The sequence below is a fragment of the Equus quagga genome, chromosome 1 (assembly GCF_021613505.1).
Source record: "Equus quagga isolate Etosha38 chromosome 1, UCLA_HA_Equagga_1.0, whole genome shotgun sequence".
In the NCBI taxonomy this organism is placed as follows: Eukaryota; Metazoa; Chordata; class Mammalia; order Perissodactyla; family Equidae; genus Equus; species Equus quagga.
The window spans coordinates 78897366-78919659 of record NC_060267.1 but is presented as its reverse complement, the minus strand read 5'-3'; the positions used below and the strand labels follow the sequence as shown (position 1 = coordinate 78919659).

Sequence of the window (22294 nt, the reverse complement as noted above, 5' to 3'; positions counted from 1 at the left end):
CAGTTCCTTAAGAGATGGGGACAAGGGGTTACCCCAGAAGTGAGGAGCCCGTAGCCGCCCCCCCCCCATCCTCGCTGGATAGGACCACAGAGAACCTCTCTACTCTTTTGACATAAAGAAAGAACCAATTTTCCTTCTTTTCAGGCATAAGGCTAAACTAGCAGTAAATGGCAGTGGACACTCAATAAACATTTGTTAAGTGAATGAATGAATGAATGTGACTGAGTAAATACCTCTGTTGAAAATAGGGTACCTGAGGCTTAGAAAGGAGAAGCGATTCTCCAAGATCTCTCCCTTTAGCAGCAAAGCAGGGACTTAACCAACTTCTCCTGGCTTCCAGCATCAATGGCTTTCTCCCGGCCTCCATGACCTCCCCAGGTCCCCAAGCTTAGGTTCTAAGAGACAGGCCTTCTAGATAAAGCCTGCCTGCCTGACTGGCTGTGAGATTGAATTTATCCAGCAACTCTAGTATTAACATGAGCCTTAAAGTACATTCTCTGCTTTGTCTCCTTCCCTCCTACTTGTTCCAGGCTCTTCCATGGAGACAGGGCCATGATGGAGGTCTCTTTCCTCTTGCCTTCTACCCAATGCTGGTTTCTCTCAGAAGGCATGATACAGGCAACTCTCCTGGTCATGAGTGCCTGAAACTCAGTATCCTCTCTCAACACCCTTTCTAAAAACCCTGAATTTTCATCTCACTCTTCTGCTGGCAAAACTCAGAACACACTGACCCAAACTCAGAAGCTCTGAGCTGAAGAGTCCCTTGACTACTTGGAGACGTGGCTGTATTGATGTCACTTCCCAATTCAGAAACTCCCAGTGGCTGGCCATTGCTTATGATAATACTCGGCAAACCAAAGTAGACCTACCACACAGGGGTACCTTGAAGAACTTCCAACGGTCCACAAGCATGGATCGTTTATGAGCAATTGCTTTCCACATCCTCATCCTTCACGTCATTCTGCTTAAGGTTCAGATTCCCAAGAGCAAACATCTGATTGGCCTAGCTGTCAGTTCACTGTTCACCTATAGGCCAGAGGAATACAGGGCACCTTAACCGATAAATCTACAAGGCTGTATCCAATGTGTGTGTGTGTGTTTGGGGAGAGCAGTGGTGATTTCCACAAAGCCAAAGGGGATGCTGTTACCAGAAGGGGACAGGGATATTGTATAAAGAAATCTAAGTCTCACCCCCATCGCCACACATCCAAACCAGTAAAATACCACCTTCTCTTGAAGTCTTTTTTTTTTTTCTATTGTACATTCATGTGTGTTTGTGTATATGTAATTTTTCCTTGCTTTTTGAAAAGAACTTAATATTATAAAAATTTTCCATGTAATTAGCTGTATCTGAAAATCATAATTTTTAATTTTCATGTAAGATCTTATCATATAAATGAACCATGATGTTTATCCCCATATTGTCGCTGTTGGATATTTAGATCATGTCCACTTTTAACCCTTTTATAGACGATGCTGTGATGAACATTTTTGTGCCTGCATCTTTACCTGCTTTGCTTATTTTTTCCTTTAGAATGTGCTACTATGATCACCGTATCAAACTGCATGAACATTTCAGGAATTTTGATATATTTTGCTAAATGGATTTCCATAAATTTTGGCAATTTATACCAGCACAAGTAGAATCGGAAAAATAGCATTTCACTCCACCCTCATCTGCACTGAGAATTATCACTTGACAAAAATATTTGCCAACTTGATTGGTGGAAACTACCACCTTCTTGTCAAATAAATGCACATGAAGCCATAGGCAAGCTTCTGGAGAGTAGTTGACACTTAAGGTTTTCATTCCTTCCCCTCCACTTTCTTTGGATCCCGTCCTCTTACTTTTTGCTTTTTGCCTTATCACCCGTGATGCAAGCTCAACTATAATGGCCGATTTTCGGTTCATAATCTCCTCCTCTTCTTTTTTCCTCGGCTTCCTCTGTCTCCAGTGCCATCATTGATTTTTTTAAACAAAATATGTATGTATATTTGAATTAGCAATGTATGTACACAGCTCAAAATTCCAAAGATACAAGAAGGTTGAAGTTTTTCTTGATCCACACACCCAACTCCCATCCACTCCGCTAATCCCAAATTGGAAGTAACTTCCTCCCTTTCTGACCTCCCAAAGACCTTGCGCCATGTCTTCTCTTCTCTTCATGGTTGCTGGATTTGTGAGGGGCAGAGATCATGGCTTAAGACTTATTTGTATTTCTGACAATTCATGGCACACGATGGGCATAGCAGGTGCTCAGTAAGTTTCTTTGTAATGGATGCAGAGATGGAATGATGGATGGATGAATGGATGGATGGATGGGTAGATAGACGGATAGATAATTATTTTGTTGTTCCTAACAAAATTAGGAATCATCGGTTCAGCCTTTGAATACCTAACAGTCTTGCAGTTATTGATGATCAGGGAGCAATTATCTGGTGATTTTCACAACATAAAAACCCTGTTCATTAAATTGTGCTACATAACCCTGATGCTTGAAAGTAGCAATAGTTCTTTTCAGTAAATGAATTAACTAGTGTTTAATTACCATAACTCACTATCCACTACTATATTTTTTTGCAAGTGGCTGATAGACTGGACACAGGCTTTTCTTTTCTGGAATTTCCATTTTATGGAGTAAAGTAACTCTTTGTAGGCAGATGGGGTGCCTTGTGTTCTACGTAAGCTGGACTCTCTTGGGAAATTATGTTTCCTTCCAGCCTGTCAACACCATGCAAGGACAGCAGCCAGCCCTAGTGCTGCTGAGAAGTACCATAAAAGGGAATTTACATTGACTGGACTCTTGCTCCGTGCTGGGCAATGGGAGTGCTTTTTAGATGGCTTATCTCATTTTGTTTTCGTATCTGTCCTGAGAGGTAGGTGCTGTAATCTCCATTTGACAAATAAGGAAGCTGAGACCAGAGAGACCAAGTGATTCTCTTGAAGTCACACGGTGAGGTTCCAGGCAGAGCTGGGATTCCAACTCAGATTCCTCTCACTGGGATCCTGAATGCTTTCCAGTTTTCAGTTCTCTCTCCGGGGTAATTTTTTCAAGAGTAGTTGTAACCTAGTCGTGTTCGTGGGAGGAGGTGAGTTCAGAGTCCGCCTACATTGCCGTCTTGACGAGATCTCCTGAATGCTTTCCCATGTTCCAGAATGTGCTGTTTTCACATTTCTTTCTTTCCTTTAGTCTAACCACACTTAGGGTTTTGTCTCCTCCCTACACCTATATTACAGAATAGATTTCCCTACATTCTGGAATAGAATTCCATTCTCCAGGGTTCCTTCTCCTTTGCTGGCATGTGGTCTCCTCCCTCCCCATACACACTACCCTAGATGCATTCATTTCATCCTTCAGCCACACTCAAAGCCTGTCTCCTCCAGGGAGCCCTCCCAGATCATTGCAGACCATGGACAATGCCCAAAAAATCAGGGGTATGATTTTAAGCAAACCATTTTACCTCTCAGGGACTCAGTTTGTTCATCTGTAAAATGGAAATAGCAAGACCAGGGAAAACTGGGACAGCCCAATGAAATGATGTGTGTGACATCTCCTTGAAAATGATGCAGCGCTGAGCACACATAAAGGATCCTTAAAGCAAGCAGTGCTGTGCTTGCTGACACTAATTTTGCAGCTCCTCATGGGCTGTTCTGCCCTCCGTTCATTTTTGGGTATGTCTGAATTGCAAGGTCTTTGGGGCCAAGGGCCAGCCCTGCACACCTCCACAGGCCTCGTACAGTGCCTGGGACATAGTGGGTACTCCACAGACGTGGCCTGAGTGAAGGGGTATGGGGGCAGGGGTGGGGCCAGCGGAGTTGTGGGAGGGAGGCCTCTGCTGCCTGGACACCTCCCCAGAAACCTTCCAGCGCCTGGTTCTGAGGCAGCAGGAATTGTCCACTAGCCTGAAGGATTGGGACACTGCCCCCAGGCGCTACAGAAGTACAGGGCACCCGGGCGCGACAGCCCCCTGACCCTCCTCACTCAGGGAGCTCTAGTGACTTCTGAAGCAGTTCACATTGAAAGCTATCTGAGGGAGCATTAAGTCCAGCCCTCTCTTCACAGATGGGGAAACTGAGGCCCAGAGAGTAAAAGAGACTTGCCCATAATCACAGTGAGCGAGGGGCAGAACCACTCTGGAATCCAAGTCTCTAGACTCTCCATCCAGTGCTCTTCCCACTGCTCCAGCTCTTGGCCTGCTTGGTCAGGAAGCATTTAAAGGTTATAAAGGATTGTCTGGTTCTGAGGGAGTCCCTGGTACCCCACATTTCACACAGGACTTCGACCCACTTCCTTCTTGAAACTTTGATGGATTTCTCTCTGTGCCCCTGCCCACCACATGGAACCTGGCCATGTCCAGAGGCCTACAGAGCACAGGGCTATGACTATCTACTACAGTCAGTAGACAATGGATGATACAAGGAAGTCACTGTAAAGGACACATGTAGAGAGAGAATTTCCAGGCTGGGGGCTGCTGTTGTCTGGGGAACACCGTGACCTTTTCAGTGGCTTGGGATTCCAAAGGATCTTTTTATTTTAATGATTAACAGCTGTATTGAGGTAAAATTAATATACAAAAAAACTGCACTGATTTAATGTATACAATTTGATGAGTTTGGACATATGCATATACTCATGAAAACCAGCACCACAGTCAAGGTAATAAACACATCCATCACCTCCAAAAGTTTCCTCCTGACCCTTGGCTTTTTTGTTTGTTGGTTTGTTTGTGGTAAGAACACTTAATGTAAGATCTACTCTCTTAACACATTTGTTAAGAGCACAATACCATTTTGTTAACTATATATATAGCACATAACTATGTCATACAGCAGATCTCTAGAACAAACGCATCTTGCATAACCGAAATTTTATACCCGTTGAACAACAACTCCACATTTCATGGGATCTTAGAGGGCAAAGTTTCACATTGATTTTCATTTTTATCTTCTTATCCTTCCCTAAAACTGCATTACTGTAATTCCCAGGAAGGGAGGCATCAAGAATCTGGGGCCTCAGCTCTTGGAAGCTCAAATTCATTTAAAGACCGATTTACCAGGAAATTGGGCCTGCAGCATTCACTCTTTCATTAATTCCTCAGTGATTTCTCTTGTTTGTTTATGCATCCCTCCATTCATTTAAATATCGATAAAGATGTGCCACCCCCTATTCAATGTCATTGTGCTCCGCCCTGGAAGGGCAGATTCCTGTCTTTAGAAGCTCACAGTCTAGTGGGGAAAATCAACTTCTTGCTGCTCCTTGCTTCCTCTCTCTCCTCAAGCCCTCCTTTCCTTCCTCCTTTCTTCTTTGTTCAAGCATCCACTGTACCCTTCTCCAGGCCAAGTCTTGGGCTGCCCATCAGGTGCTCACAGAGGCAGTGGCCCATAAATACCACATGAAAGGGGTTGAAATGGATGGTAAGATGGCTTGGAAGTTTCAAAGGCCTCCAACTTTGAAGTCAGACAGAGCTAGATTTGAAATTGATTAGCGATGTGACCTGAATCAAATCTCTGCAGCTCCCTGAGCCTCAGTTGTTGCATCTTTACAGTGGGTTTGCAAATGCCTTTTACGGAGTTGCTACGAGTGTGGCATGAGATAATGCAGGTGGAGAACTCAGTGTCTTGGCTATCACTCTATATTTAGTAATAATGAAACATACTCAGCATTCAATGAGGCCGTGGAGAATGGGATTAATTTGGCTTGGATCAATGAAGAAAGTCTTCAAAGACAGTGGAGATTTGTCAGCAGAGTGAGTCTGATATTCACTGGCTAAGAAGCAACTTGTGAGGTTAGAAAATAAAGTTACTGCTTGCCTCTGTTTCTCCAAACACTTCCAGAAACTTCTTTCCATGTTTTGGCCATAACTGGCAAGTCTTATGCTCTAGGATTCACTACAGGCCACTGGCCAGGCTCCTGGGAGGGAGGCAGGGGCTGACTCACCCCGACCCCTGTGCTGGCCTAGGAAGTGCCAGCCTGCACGTGGCAGAGGCTGGCCTGGCTGGGATAGGAGCCAGAAGCAGAGGCCCCTGGCAGTGTGGGGAGAAAGGAAAGGGGCAGAGAGAAGCCCCCAGGGCCCAACTCAGCCTGGTTACTGGATGACAGCTGTCTGGAGAGCAGGCCAGAGTCACTGTTGTCACCACACACTCCTTAATGTTCACAATCACCCAGGCTGGTGGCTGGAACTGCTAGGATCAGAGGAGGAGGAGATGGAATGTGCAAGGCAAGGAAAAGGGGATGAGGGCTGCCTTTGGGGGGAAAAAGCGGCACTTCCCAGATCGCCAAAGTCCCGTTCCTAAAGCTTTTTGGTTCCTGATTCTGACTTCGGGTGGGATTACACAGGGCACAATCTTCTACAAGTGGCATTCAGTTCCATGCTGCAGGGAGAATGTTGACTTCCTTCCAGTTGGATTCCTGTTACGGCTCTGCTTTTAAGAAACTGCAGTATCGTGCCTTATGTCGCCACTCTGAGCCTCAGTTTTCTCATCTCTAAAATGGGTAATAAGATCTGCCTTATGGGATCGAAGTAGAAAATGGTCTATAACACGCATACAGCAGACCCCAGTGAGCTTCCTTTTCTCCTGCCACCTCTCCCTGTTATAACTGGCTCACTCCTGTTTCTCCAGCACTGCTTGCTCCTCCCGCTCTTCCCTATTTTAGCTACTCCGTTAGTGCTGTCCTCTAACACCTGTCCTCCCTTTCTTCCCCTCCTGTCCTCCTCTGCCTCATCATACTGTCCTCGTCTTCCTTCAAGAGTCATTGTAGTCCTACCTCCTCTGGGAAGCTTTCCCCAACCAGCCCAGGAGGAATTCATTGCTTCCTCTTGAGGATCTCATGATGTTTTTTATGCATCTGTGCTACAAGTGTTTGCCCTGCTTCATATTATACGTCTTTATTTGTTGTCTCTGACCCAAGCCTGTGCACTTTTCATTTTTAAAGATTGGCGCCTGAGCTAGCAGCTGTTGCCAATCTTTTTCTTTTTCTTTTTACTTCTTCTTCTCCCCAAAGCACCCCAATACATAGTTGTATATTCTAGTTGTGAGAGCCTCTGGTTGTGCTATGTGGGATGCCACCTCAGCATGACCTGATGAGCGGTGCCATGTCCGTGCCCAGGATCTGAACTGGCGAAACCCTGGGCCGCCGAAGCGGAGCTTGTGAACTTAATCACTCAGCCACGGGGCTGGACCCGACCTGTGCGCTTCTTGAATGCAGGGCCTTTGTCTGGGTGCTAAGTATCTAGCAGACAGCCTGGTACCCAGGAGATGCTAAGGAATGTGGAAATGCCTCCCGCCATGGTACATTCCACAGCTCTAAGTGTGGCTGCAATAAACCTTTCTCACCCTAGAAGGAACAGAAGGGGAGACAGCGAGGCGCTAGCCTTTGCATAATTGTACAAGGTGCATTGCTTCGTTTATTTCACCCTATCCCCAGCCACTCTCCCAGGAAACATCACAACGATGCATTTACTGATAAAAAACTGGACTTCAGAGAGGGGGTCACTTGTGCAAGGACACACCCTTAAGAGCTTTTAAAATCCTTTTTCTGAAGCCAGTCTGTCCTCCTTTCACCACACCTCATGCGCCCCTTCAGGAACGAATTATTTGAGTGTGATCATAGCTGAGTTTTAATTTCCTGTCTCTTCTTGTCTAGACCCAAGCTTCTGATTATATTTACAGGTATTCAGAAAGAAGCTTTCTCCATCCAAGTGTCAGTCCAGGCAGAGGCTGTCAACCTGGGGTCCATGCTGGAGCCCAGAAATTATGTGGTCCCTGAAATTACGTGGGAGGTGGGAGTGCAAACTGGTGCAGCCACTATGGAAAACAGTATGGAATTTCCTCAGAAAATTAAGAGTAGATCTACCATATGATCCAGCTATTCCACTGCTGGGTATCTATCCAAAGAACTTGAAAACACAAATGCATAAAGACACATGTAGGGGTCGGCCCTGTGGCCAAGTGGTTAAGTTTGCGTTCCGCTTCGGCGGCCCAGGGTTTCGCCGGTTCGGATCCTGGGCACAGACATGGCACCACTCATCAGGTCATGTTGAGGCGTCGTCCCACATAGCACAGCCAGAAGGACCTACAACTAGAATATACAACTATGTACTGAGGGGGCTTTGGGGAGAAGAAGAAAAAAACCAATTGGCAACAGATGTTAGTGCAGGTGCCAATCTTAAAAAAAAAAAAAAGGATACAGGCACCCCTATGTTCATCACAGCCTTATTCACAATAGCCAAGACTTGGAAGCAACCTAGGTGCCCATCAAGGGACGAATGGATAAAGAAGATGTGGCATATATACACAATGGAATACTACTCAGCCATAAGAAATCCGGCCATTTGTGACAACATGGATGGACCTTGAGGGTATTATGCTAAGCAAAATAAGTCAGAGGGAGAAAGGCAAATACCATATGATCTCACTCATAAGTAGAAGATAAAAACGACGACAAACGAACACATAGCAACAGAGATCAGATTGTTGGTCACAAGAGGGAAGGGGGGAGGGGGGAGGGTGAAAGGGTGATTAGGCACATGTGTGGTGATGGATTGTAATTGGTCTTTGGGTGGTGAATCTGATGTAATCTACACAGAATTCGAAATATATTACAGTGTACACCTGAAAGTTATACAATGTTATAATCCAATGTTACTGCAATAAAAAAAATAGCCTTTGATAGGCACAGAAGAAAAGAAAGAAATTACATGGGAAAATAATATGTTTTTACTTTCGCCAACCTCTCATTGAAATTTAGCGTTTCCTTCTGTGACAAACGCGAGTGTGTTAGCGACTCCTGTGAGTTTGTCACTGATAGAAATCGCATGTAGTTTTATATCATATTTCATTTGTTGTTTCATTTGGTGCAGATGTCTTAAAATATAGTTTATGTTCTTCCCTGCTTCAAATTTATGGTTGTTATTACATCTGTTACCAGATCTTTTTAGTTAATGTGTCAATAAAGAAACATATATTATTACATTACAGTTGGCTTTTTAAAAAATATTGTCATAAATGGTTTCTTTTGTAATGCTTTTTGCATCTGATTTTATGCATTTAAAAATATTATTCTAAGATGTGGCCCAGATGCTTCTGCAGACTGACAGAGGGGTCCTGGGCACCGAGTTAAGAACCTCTGTTCTCCAGGCTTGAATAATTTTCAAGATTGATGGAAAGCAGGTTATTGTTAGTGACAACACCAGAACAATAAAAGCGAGTGTAATGGTCTTTGCTGTGTACTTTGTGCTTGGTGGAGCAGGTCACATAAGTTTGCATTCATTCATTCATGCATGCATTCATTCATTCATTCATCCATCCATCCATCGAATAAAAATCTGGGTGCCTGGACATCTCAGGCACTGCTCAAGGCACTGGACTCCAGTGAGCATGACAGAGGTCCTGCCTTCACGGAGCTTTTGTTATCTCATGTGATCCTCATGGTGACCTGCGAGTTAGGGCTTTTTATCCTTGATTATGCAGGAGGACACTGATGCTCAGAGAAGTTGAATGAGTTTCAAGTTTTCTCAGCTGCTAAGTGGCAGGGGCTGGGTTTGAGCCCAGAGTTCCTCGTGGTAACACAGTGATATTTATTTCTGATATCTCTGCTGATTGTATAAGTCCCTTGATTTCCCCAGGTGCAAAATAATGAAAATAAAATGGATTGTCTCTCTTTCTCTCTTTTTTTCTCTCCATCCCCTCCATACTTACATTTCCACCTTACTAGTATTAGAAATCTGAGCCAGAACGACCCTACGGATCATCCTATCATTGTATAAATGAGGCCTGAAGTCCCGAGAGGGTAGAGGGTCACCCAGGGACACACAGCAGAGCGAGGCAAAGCTGGACCCAGATTCCATGCATGGAGCTGCCAGGCCAGTGCCCTTCCTGCTAGAGGACACAGCCCCACTTATTCTCTAACAGTGGGCTCTCCTGGCTCCAGGTGACCCCCTCTGCCACCCTAGATTACCAGGGTGCCCCACTCTCCCTGGCAGCAAGGAGCACTCCCAGCCGGGCTTTCTGAGCAACTGCTCCTGAGAACCCAGTGCCCTCCCACCTCTGGAGCCCATCTTAATGAGCTTCTCTCCGAGATAAGAGCTGTGAGGAGCTCTCAATAACTCCATGTGGGAATTTCATGAATAAATAATCCTTAAGACTTAGTATTTGTCAGTGAACCTTTTTTTGTTTCCTTTTTAATATAATGATGGGATTTGCAAGGGGCAGGAGAAAGGGGAGCGGGCACGGAGGAGAATTCTATCACTGAGCAGTCAGAACAAGTCCAGAGGAAGGATGGCCTCGGAGATCAGACGGACACCACAGTCATTGTGCATGTGGGGTGGCGCTGAGGGGACACGCATTATCCCAACACTCCTGGGGAGGACCCTGGTGTGACAGAACTTCTCCAGGCCCAACTTTCACCCCCACTCCCTAGATTAGATTGGCCCCTCTGCCATATGCTCTCAGTCCCCTGTGTTTTTTAAGCATCTATCATAGTTTGTAATTATAGGTACAGATATAGTTATAGATAGATATAGACATAGAGGTGTGTACATAGATATAGATACAGATATAGATATATAGATATAGACATAGGCATAGATATAGAGACAGGGACTTGCTGGGTGACCCTCTTCTATTAACTGGACTCTAAGTTCCGGGAGAACCAAGGCGTCATCCATTTTGCTCTTTTCCATATACCTATCCTCCAGCCCCCATGGTGAGTGCTGGGCAAATATCTGTGAAATGAATAAAGGTATTTCCAAAACACGGCACCCCTTCTTGAGCGCCCAGTTTGAGCCTGGTGACGATGAGGGGTTTTGGCATCTTTTGTCACATTACGTCCTAACCACGACCCTGTGTGTTGAGTACTATTGTTCCCATTTCACAGACGGGCAATGGACACTCACAATCATTTTCTCTTTGTCCCCAAGACCACACAGTTGCTGGGCCTCGTTGGTCCCTCATCCTCTTCCCTCCCTGCCTGTGCTCATTCAGTGAACAGCTGCCTCAGGCCCAGCAGGCTGGGGGAAGTGGCAGGGGAAGGATCTCATTGTGTAGGAAGCTTACAAGCTCCTCAAAGGCATAGACACCCGCAGGAAGCTGTGAGCCCACTCAGCACAGCAATATATATTCTTGACCTAAATTAGTGCAAACTGTAATTGCTGGAGGCAGGGGAATGACAAGTGTCAGCTGGAACACCAGTCCCAGAATCTCTGGGTGGGAAGGGATCTTAAGGAGGAAGACAGACAGGAAAAAATTGGGATTGGAGCCAGACACAACCCCCTGCTCTGTGCTCTGACTTACTGTGTGACACAGGGGAAGCCCCCTCACCCCTGTAAGTGCCAGGTCCTGTGTGTGAGTGTGTGCATTTTTTAAATCAACAAAATGGCAGTAAGAACAGCAACATCCCATAGGGCTATGGCAGTCAAAGTTCCCATGTCGGAAGTTCTCAGTGGATATTAGCCATTGTTGTTGTTCCTGTCGCCATGATATTGTACAGCTCTCTCCTGGAAGCTTGGCTGTCCTCCACAGCCACCCCAGCTCATGGCCATCCCTCCTCAGTTTGCATTCCTGCGGTGGCCAGCGGCAGCAGGACCCTGGGAGAGAACGGGCCATTGCTCAATAGCTGTGACTTTAGAAAAGCCCAAATCTGCCTCCCTGTGGCTTGTGCCAGCTCCCCCGCCCAGAAGCCTTTTTCTAACTCATCTTTATAAAGCAGTTACCATGTGCCAGCCACTGGCCTAACACTCTACCTACATTACCTTCAGCTGGTCTCAAAACAGCCTAATCCTCAAAATGGTACCTCAGTTTCTTCTTCTATAAAATGGGAATGATCATAGCATTTACATCATTGTGTTTTTATGAGGATTAAGTAGGTTGACGCATGCAATGCTTGAAACATTCTGTGGCATATCCTGAATGCTCTGTAAGTATTAACCATTGTTGTTGTTGTTGTTATTGTTATTGCCATAATCATTTTTATAAAATACTACTTTATGTTATTAGTCTAAATAAAAGCAGGATCTGCTTTTAGAACTCACTGGTGGTGCCTGCAGCTCTCAAGGGAAAATTCAGAATTGCCAAGGCCTGGTGCACAGGCTTGGTCTAACCTGGCTCCCAACAGCCTCTGCTGCTGCATCTTTTGCCACCTCCACCTCCTTCTCAACACGCCAGCTTTCTCGCATTGCTTGAAGTCCCCCCGATCGGAGTATAGCTTCTCCTACCTCCAGGCCTTAACATATTCTGTTCCCTCTGCCAGAGTACACTTATCTCACACCACCCTCTTGCATTTGGCTAATTCCTGCTCATCCTTTATGCCTCAGATTCAATATTGCCTCCTCCCAAAAGCCTTGTCTGACCCCTTACTTCCAAAGTTTGGGTTGGGGGCCTCTTCTTTATGGTCTTATAGCCCCAGTTATGTTGCTAGGTTAATTTTTATTGTTGTTTTTTTCTCTCTCCCTAGCACATGCTATGTCACATGTATTCCTATGTCCCTCAGGAAGCAGCCCAGGGCCCCGAACAAATTAGCCATCAATGGAGAAACTTAAATGAGTCAGTGGACAATAGGGGTCCCAGCTCCTCCTTCCCTTCTCCTGCAGTGAGCTCCGTACGTTCTGAGTTTACAGTTCTTGCAAATTCAAGGGACACTCAGATGGTACTAATTACTATCAGTTGTTGGGCACTTTCTATGTGCAGGACATTTTACATCTGTTATCTACTTTATTTCTCAGGCAAACTCTCCAGCTAAATATTAATAGCCCCATTTTTCAGATGAGAAAGTCGAGGCTCAGAGTTTAAGGGAACTTGCCCAAGGTGTCACCGTGAGTGAAGCCAGGAGACAAACCTCCCTTGTATCCACTCTCCTACACTGCTGCTCATGCTCTGGGGGCCGAGAAGGCTCGCTAAACCCCATGGCGGGTGGGGCGGGTGGGCAGCTAGATTGCTGTCAAGTGGCTGTCCTAGGTTCCTCTCTTCCCGGGAGCTCAGGAGACGAGGCTGCCTGTTGTTATCAGAAAATGATTAGTCTCCACCCGTAGGGGGCTTGTCACTGTCTGGGCCCTGAGTCATCCATTCACACCTCTCACTGAGTGACACAGACCTTTCCTGGTATTTATTAACAGCGGGCCCGTGTCAACATCTGTTCCCAGCCGCCCTGCCTAATGCTCACTGTGCATGGGGCTCAGGGGACTTGGCCGATGGACCCCTGGTGATGCGTTTACACTTGAGCAATCAGGTAGTGAGGGGATGGCAGCCTCACCCAGCCTGGTAGGGTCTGGCTGATGCAGTTTTGAAACCAGTATTATCGGATTTAGGATGTCAGTGCCAAGGAGGCGCTTTGAAACATCTTGGACTGTGTCTGGAGTTAAAAGGTGAAGAAACAGAGGCATAGAGAGGCGAAAAGAGAGCCGTAATGATAATCAGCTCAGTACCTGGCATGCAGTAGGTGCTCAGATATTTGTTGAATGAATGAATGAATGCCGAATAGATTTGCATTGGGTTTTAGAGTTTGGAAAACATGTTTCTATGTGTCATGTCGTTGCATTCTCTCAATAATCCTACATGGTTGGGAGCCAGACAGATGCTGTTCCCATTTTACAGATGAAAAGATCGAGGTTTGGGAGAAACTACATGTAGGAGAAGTATGGGTTCTTGAGTTGGGCATGCCTGAGTTCAAATCCTACCACCCACACTGACCTGCAGGTTTTCCCTTGTAAAATGGGAGATAGCCATCCAGCCTGATGTGTCCTTTGGTAAATACAGTTTTATTGAAACACAGCCATGGTTATTCATTTGCATGTTGCATATTGTCTATGGCTGCTTGTGCCCTACAACAGCAGAGTTGAGTAGTTGGCCAGGGACTAGGGCTTGCAAAGCCTAAGATATTTACCATGGATTCCTGTATAAAGAAGTTTGCCGACCCCTGTTCTATAGGGTGGTTGAGAGAATGTATGTGAAATGCCCTCTGCACAATGCCTGGCAGGTTGGCCTTTCCTCCTCTCAGGTGAAGGTGCAGATCATGTGAAAGTGGCTTCAATGTGGTCTTCTTTCTAAGACTTTGAAGGCCTTGTAAATATCACACTGTAACATGCAGAGTCTGGAGCTGGAAGAGCTGATGTGGGGTTAAGAGCACTGGAGTAAGAGCCAAGGACCAGGGTGTTCTAGTCCTGGCTCTGCCCTACTGTGTGAGCTTGAGGACTTCCCTCCGAGCCATAAGTAGTGGATTGAGTAGTGTCCCCCACAAATTCACATCCATGCAGAACCTCAGAATGTGACTTTATTTACAAATAAAGTCTTCGCAGGTATAAGCAAGATAAAGTCATAATGATTAGTGTGGGTCCTAAATCCAATGGGTGATATCCTTATAACACGAGGAAATGACAGACACAAGGAGGAAGGCTATGTGATGATAAAGGCAGAGATTGGAGTGATGCAGCCATAAGTCAAGGAATGCCAAGGGTTGCCAAGAGACATGGGGAGCTATGAAGAGGCAAGGAAGGATTCTCCCCTTAGAACCTAGAGAGGGAGAAGGGCCCTGCTGACAGGTTGGTTTTGGACTTCCACCCTCCAGAATGCTGACAGAGTAGACTTCTGCTGTTTTGAGTCACCTAGTTTGTGTACTTGTTATGACAGCTCTAGGAAACAAATACACTGTTTCCCCCTTTGGTTCCAATGTGGATTGAGGCTGCTGTGGCAGGTGCACAGCCTAGGAGACAGCGCTGGCTGGTTGACAAAGGCTGCGCAGGCTCTGCCCTTCCAGTTCTTCCTCCCCTAAGACACAGAGGCACTGGATACAGATTTCTACCCACTTTACTGTAATGAGAGCTCTGACTTGCCCAAGGGCATAGAGCAAACTGGGCAAGCTTAACTGTGGTGTGGAGGAGACTCAGGACCTGACATCACTTGGACTCACATGCACACCTTGGCCTTGGTGTTTCGTACCCATGGGAAGTAGGACAAGTGACATATCTTCCCCAAGACCCAGTTTCTCCAGCTGCACAATGGGAGTGAAAAGGTGTACGTCTTGTGGTGGAACTCAAAGGAGAGAGCTCAGCAAAGGAACCCAGCACGGATCTTGGCACGTAGCAGGTGCTCAGGAAATCACAGATGATGAAGAGGATGTTGGTGATGATGGGGATTTCTGGCAAAGCTGGCACCCTCACCCAGATCTCCTGATTGCCCTGTGCAGCACCTGTCACTCCAGCCCACCTCCACCCCCAGTGCTATTCCCTTGTCCGTTTGCCCCCTGCTCCTGGGGCAGCTCTAAGCTCCAAAAGACCCCAGACTCTGGACTCAGCACCTGAGATGAAGAATTGAGTCCTGAGTTAAGAAAGTGTCAGCGTCTGCCTTGAGCTCCTTCTCTCACTTGCGCCCACATTCTTCATATTCCCAAAGTGACACCATCACTCTCTAAACTCAGTAACAGCCCCGGTGTCAGGTCTTTGTGTTTTAAATAATCAGTTCCCCTCATGGAACTGATGTTTATGCAGGATACATCCTTTTAAAAGCTAACAGCTGCCTTATTTGTCTAGCTTGAGCTGTCTCTAGGTTCCTTGGGAAGGTGACAGTTTTTGCTTGTTTTGCTCTTCTCTTTCTTTGTTTCTCTCTGTTGTTCTGTCTCTGCTCTCCATGTCTCCCTGTGTGTTCCTTTCCACCCATGCAGTGTCTTTCTCTTCACTCTCATTGCTGTCTTTCGGAGTCTGTCTCCTTCCCTTTCCCTCCCCTCTCCGCCTTCTCTCCTCCTCTCCCTCTCTTCTTCTCCTTCATACACTGCATATTTGTCGTGTGCACCTTGGTGTTTTCTCCTTGTTGAATCTCTGTGTTTCTCACTCCTCTTTTCACCTCTCTGTCCTTCTCCTAATCTAGCTCTTCATTTTTGTCTCTCTTTGCACACATTTTGTCTGTCTCCCTCTTATTCTCTCTATATGACACTCTTCTGGGTCTCTCTCTTTCTGTGTCTCTCTCTGTCTTTCTAACTTTCTGTCTACCCATTCATATCTGTCTGTTTGTCTCTCTCTCTGTCTCTCTCTCTCTCTCTCTATCTATCTATCAGCTCCCTATCATCTGTCTAGGTATCTATCCTTCCATCCATCCATCCATTTTCTTCTGGATGACTGTGTTTCTGCCTCTCAGTTTCTCTTCTTTCTTTCTAGTACTTTCTCTACATGTTTATCTCTCTTCTTATTCTCACACTTTCTCAGATTGTCTCTCCCTCTGTCTTTATCTCCTCCTCTCACTGCCCACTTCTTCTTCTCCCTCTAAAGATATTAATATTTTAATACCCTTAAGGTCCTCCCAGGATCTTAAACCCTTTCCATGATTCAAAAGTGGCAAGTCTCAGGAACTGTTCATTCTCTTCCTCTATCTACCTGTCACTCTGACCTCACTCTACACAAGTTAGGAAGTGAAGGATAATCTGGCAGCTTTCCTTGCATGGTCTCCTTTGTTCTGAGCATGAGGATTTGGAATGGAAACACATGGTTGGGGGTGGGCAAGGGAGTGTCCTGTTGGAGAGACTCTTGGTAAAACTACTTTTTGGTGGATGCTGCATCCATGCCTTCTGGTGTTTGTCTCATTTGCAAAATATTTACTTAGCTCAAGTTTTTTCCAGGCCTTATGCTGGGGGCTAAAGAGGGATGAATAAATCTTGAGCCCCTTACTCAAAAAGTTTACCGTCTCTCTGGGAAACCACAGAGCTGATGGTTTAGATCAATAAGATAATAGATTTAAACAATTCACTCTGAGGGAAAAGGAATTAATTCTGGTTAGGGGAAGTAAGTAAAGTTTCACAGAGGAGGTCACAGTAAGCTCTGTGGAGGTGAGGACTTTGTCCAGTGTCACTGTTGCATCCCCAGTACCTAGAATAGTGCCAGGTACATAGTAAGGTCTCAAGAAGCAGTGCACTGAATGAATGAATGAAATTGAACAGTTTTGAAGGGTTTTTAGGATTTTCTCAGGCAGAAAATTTAGAGATGTGCATCCCAGACAGAAGCAAGAGCAATGATTAAGGATTTGGAGAAGTGAAGGTATATACTGCACCCAGATCCCCTCTTCAGGGCTGACCCACTCATCCCCCAGACAGTGGCTGGTGGCTCACAGCTGCATCCCTCACAGGCATGACCTGTAGTCACAGGGAGCTGCCTCACCCAAGGATACTCCCTTCCAAGTGACAGCCCTTGGCCAATGACTGGCTGATGTGGTGATGCAGAAGCCTGGATCCCTTGCCTCCATTCAGGACGTCCCTAAACAGCCATCCCAGCTCCAGAGCTCCCCTCAGGACCGATGAGGTTTCAGATCCACATGGGATCGACTGCATTACATGTCAGCCTCTCCTTTTGCCCAGTCCTGCCTTGCTCACTTCCTACAAGTGTATCCTAAGAGGGCTCTTCAATAACCCCTCTGTCTGCAACTTTCCACTTCAGAGGCTATTTTCAGGGAGCCTGACCTAAGATTGTGTATTTAGGGAGTGAGAAGAGACCTGTGGCTAGCAGATAGAGAATATGAAACAGGGTAAAAGTAGCTGGACAGGTCGGAAGGAACCAGATTATGAAGAGCCTTGAATGCCAAGAAAACTAATTTAGATTTTCTTGTATAAGTAATGGAGAGCTGTCGATCAATGGGTTATCTAATTCGAGCTGGGATTTACCAAGTTCACTGGTAGTCGATGTGAAAGACGGGATGGAAGGGGATAAGACTGGAGACAGGGAATAAGCTAGGAGACCCAAATCTGGAGTTCCAGGTCTGGGAGGGAAAGATTAGGAGAAGAGATGAAGGAGGGTCCAGAGATGTCACCAGTAGTGCTTATTGGCCTCTTCTTGCTACATGTGCATACACATGTGCCTCCCTTCTTTCACAGTTCTGGATTCCATGAGTTAGATATCATGAAAGAATATGGTCCCTCTTCTCACTGCCTGTGGTGCCCTTTTAATATCTCCTGCAACCGTGGGCATCACAGATACTCTAATGATAGGATTCCTTATTGGGGGCCCTTTCTCCAAAAAACAGCATCCAGAAACTTCCGTGTGTATCTCTCATCTTATAAAATTTTGGCACATCAATAGATTGTGGCATCTTGTCCGGTCTCATCTCTTGGGACCCTCATTTGGGAGGAATTGTGCATTTACCTAGAATCCCATGATCTTTTTAACAGCTATTGCTACCAGTCTTGATGGTGTGTCTTGTATGCAATGGTCTGCAAAATGAAGTTCTAGGGAGCTAGGCTCAGACAGTCCTGTTTGATGTCTGGCTCTGCTGTTTATAGGCTGTATGATTTAGAGTAAGTCTCACACTTTTCATAGTTTCAATTTATATCCATAAAGTTGGAGTCACAGGAATGTGCCCATTTTGCAGATTTGCTATGGGGAACTCTGGAATCTGTGGAAATGTGTGTGATGCAAGTTAAGAGTTGTGTAGTGGGAAGAACCTTCTCTTTGGACTCAGGTGGAGCTTGGCACAAACTTCTGTTCTGCCACTTTACAATCTGGGTGGCCGACAGCAAGACACTTCACCCTTTTGAGCCACAGTTTACATTTTGGTAAAATGGAAATCTCATACCTACCTTCTAAAACTATGAGGATTAAAGAAATAGAGGGTACAAAGTTCCAAGTACATTCTTCTTCTTCATAACTAGACAAATACTATGTCATATGACGATATGCCTATTGGGTTTTTTCTTTTTGTTTTTCTTTTCTTCTTATTTTCTCTTTAAATATGTATTTATATTATTTTCTTGATTGCAAATATAATAAATGATGGTCTCAAATGTAATGTATTCACATTAAAATTTTTTTAACCTAATGGTGCAGATGTCTCTGGGGTTTAATCATCCCCTTTTTCTCCAAGGGAAGAAGCGATGCTGTCTACTTATTTTGAAACCATCAATGACCTGCTGTCCTCCTTTGGGCCAGTTCGTGACTGCTCTCGGAACAACGGTGGCTGCACTCGAAACTTCAAGTGTGTGTCTGACCGCCAGGTGGACTCCTCAGGATGTGTGGTAAGTGCCCATTGACTCTGCAACATGGCACTGGACCAAGGGCCAAGGCTACTTGCTGGAGGCCCCTCCCTGTGAGGGGGAGATGGTCAAGGAGGACTACACTACTGATAGCTCCTACTGCTGTGGCCTTCGGCACAACCAGGCTGCCTTGGTTTCCTCATCTGTTAAGTGGAATAATTAAACCTACCTCATGGAATTGTTGGAAGAATGAAACGAGATATTAGAACTTTAGTACCCGACTACAGTGGGTCCTCGAGAGCTCCTGGCCTCAGGGTGCTTGCAATCCATTTGGGAGTGCGGTAGGGCATGTCTTATCTCTGTGCACACAATGGGGGACATGTCAATGAAGTGTCCAGAAGAGAAAGTTCCAGCCGAAACCTCAAGTTTGTAGAGGCTTCCTGGAGAAGTTGGTGTTGGAACTGGCTTCCACAGATGGGTCAACTCACATTAGGAAAAGAGAAGGGATGTCCAAGGCAAAGGCATGGAGGGAAAGGTGGTCTTATTTACAAGGAGCTTTAGCACCTAATGTGGGATATGGACATAGAAGGAGATACATGAGGATCTTTGTTGCCTGTAGAAGAGGGTCGCAATCTGAGTGAGGTGTTTGATAGGAATGACCTAGGGTGCTTGTTTAAAATGCAGGTTCCAGGGTTCCACACCAGAAATTTTGATTCTACAGAGGGGGTTAGGTCCCAGCAACCTGAGTTTGTAACAATTTAACGAGTGTGTATATATGGGGGGAGTGGGGAAGGTATCTTGGATACTTGGGAAACATTGCCCTAAAGGCTAAACTCCTCAGTATGGCACTAAGTGCCCTCCTTGAGTTGGCCCCTTTCTAACTTCTCCATCACTTTACTTCATTCTACACTAGAGCTGAATAGATAGATGTAGTTCCCTGAACATCCTTGCCTGTTTAATGCCTTAGATAGTTTGCTTGTGCCGTTTTGTTGCCTAGAGTGAATTGCTCCTCCAGCCCATGTAGCGAACAAGTGGACCTCTTTCCAGATTCATTTTGTTTATGAAGCCCTTCCTCTCCCACCCCGCCTTGAAGAAATGAGTGCTTTATAAGGATCCTTACTCTTTTCTGTACCTACCTCTGTTGTATCACCTGTGATAATTTATCACACAGCCTGGCTTTTTTCAAGTTTACTTCACCCAATAAGCTGAGAGAGAACCCATGGAATCTGTTGATTTAGCTTACTATCCCCACAGTACCCATCTCAGTAAATAAGGAAGAAAGAAAGAAAGAAGGGCTGGAAGGGAGAGATGGGGCCAGGGATGGAAATCCTTACTCTGGACTAGGCTCTCTGGAAGAGACCAAGAGAATTAGAATACAGTTGGCTCTTAATGCACCTACACAACAGGTGGGGAAATAGACAATGGCCAGAAGACTAATACAAAGAAGAAGCTTCTAGAGAATGAGATGATGCAATGAAACTGTATTTTAGACTCAAAGATCAACAGATCTTCAGAGGTGGATGGGCAATTGGAGATTTTATTGGTTAGAATTCTTAGGATTATAAGTGACGGAAGCTCAGTTCAAACTAGTTAGGCCAAAAGAGAAAATATATTGGCTCAAATGGAAGTCTAGGCACAACAGGATTGAGGGGCTCAGATAATGTCATTGGGATCCCTGTCTTTCTCTTAGCTCTGCACTCCTCAGTACCATGCCATTCTCGGGCCAGCTACATCTTCTGCACTCAGCGAGTCCTGCAGGACAAGAACATCTCTCTCCTAGTCCCTCCAACTAAAGTCAGAGGATTCCATTTCATTGTGCCAACTTGGTTCTCATGCTCATCCATGTCCCAATCACTGTGGTCGGGGGAGGGACTGGGCTCATCCCAGAACCAGTCATACCAGGGACTTGGGCCAAGTGACAGCTGCACCGAAAATATGTGGTAGTGAATTGGGGGCAGGCGTAGAGTCTTAGGTTGGGTTGTGGATGCTAGGTCAGTGTGCATCAGCTGCTGTCTACTTCAGAGCATTACAACCCAACCTTTCATTTTGCCTATTGGAAAAGTGAGGCCCAGTGAGGGAGAGGATGCTTTGCTCCAGTCTTAGAGCTGTCAGTGGACAAACAACTCAAGAGGAGGTCTCAAATTATCCGTGTTGTCTCCAAAACATGAGGCTGACATTTCTGAAAAGATTAAGCTATCTACCTCTTCCTCTTTTCCCCATCAGTTCTCTTTCCTGAACTAATTAAGCTCCTTCTCCTTGAGGATTGATGTCCCAGAAGAATGAAGCCTCAGAATGCAGAGATGTGTGAGTGTGTGTCTCTTTCCTTCTCGTTAATGTAAACTGGAAAAACAAAAAGAGAGAAAGAACATTCGTTCCCTGGAGGTTAAGAGAAAATTCAACAGTGTGATGAGGTTGTCAGAGACCTTTCTCTCTAGATTAAAGATCTCATGTTAAAGCTTCAACTTCAGGGCTCGATGGATGTAAGGCAAACTGTTCTCTGTTCTTTCAGAATAGACAGGGAAATACTCACTTTTACGCTGGAATTTAAAATCCCTCTCACGTCTCTATAGACCCTCTGTCATGCCTGCAAAGAGAAACTTTTTCTTACAGCCCTTCATCTAAAAAGCTCCATATGGCAAAAAATAATAGTACCTTATATTTTTAGAACATTTTGGAGTTCTCAAAGTATACCTAAGTCCAATACTTCATCCTCACAGTAATCCTGGGTGGTAGGCTCCCTTCCTACGTGGAAACAAGGCTTAGGAAGCAGAGTGACTTTCCATGGTTCCACCACCAGGTGGCAGAATGGAGGCCTAAGACCATGTCTTCAATATTATTCTTGTGCCAGGGCCGCTTTGGGTTTCTTTCCTGTGGAGCTGAAAGGATATGGCAGCAAAGAACCTTGGCAAGAAGGCTGGTCTGAGAAAATTTGGCTTAAGCCCTGACTTGGTCATTGGCGACCTTCAGGATCTATGTTGACCTCATTAGCCTCAGTTCCTTGATCTTTCAAAAGGGAGCAACAGCTCTTGAATTCAGGTTTTCTGAAAACTCAAAGAATGTAACTGGCAATGAATTTGGGATTTACAAAGTGCCATTTATGTGTAGGATGATGAGACCACAACTACTGATGTTTTTATATACCAAATATGATATTTCGGGCCACACAAATTCAGGGGCACAGCATATCTAATTTTCTATAATGTTTCTGTAACTGAATTTCATTTCTGTTCTACTCCATCCATTGGTAGTGGAAACTTCATTCTAGTCAGTTTAGGTTTTCTGCCTCCCACCTCTGGCATCTAAGTTCAAGGGGGCTGATGGACTCCTAAGGCATGGGGGCTGATGGACTCCTAAGG

The 22294-nt window shown here is 45.4% G+C and overlaps 1 protein-coding gene across 4 annotated transcripts in view; it reads left to right on the top strand.

Annotated features, from left to right (window-relative positions):
- ASTN2 (astrotactin 2) overlaps positions 1 to 22294 on the top strand; it is an 826144-nt gene that overhangs the window by 460062 nt on the left and 343788 nt on the right. For all 4 annotated transcript variants that reach the window (XM_046684656.1, XM_046684665.1, XM_046684648.1 and 1 more), the window contains exon 11: positions 18830 to 18980. In XM_046684656.1, coding sequence (XP_046540612.1) covers positions 18830 to 18980 — 151 coding nt within the window. The remainder of the gene's footprint in view (positions 1 to 18829; positions 18981 to 22294) is intronic.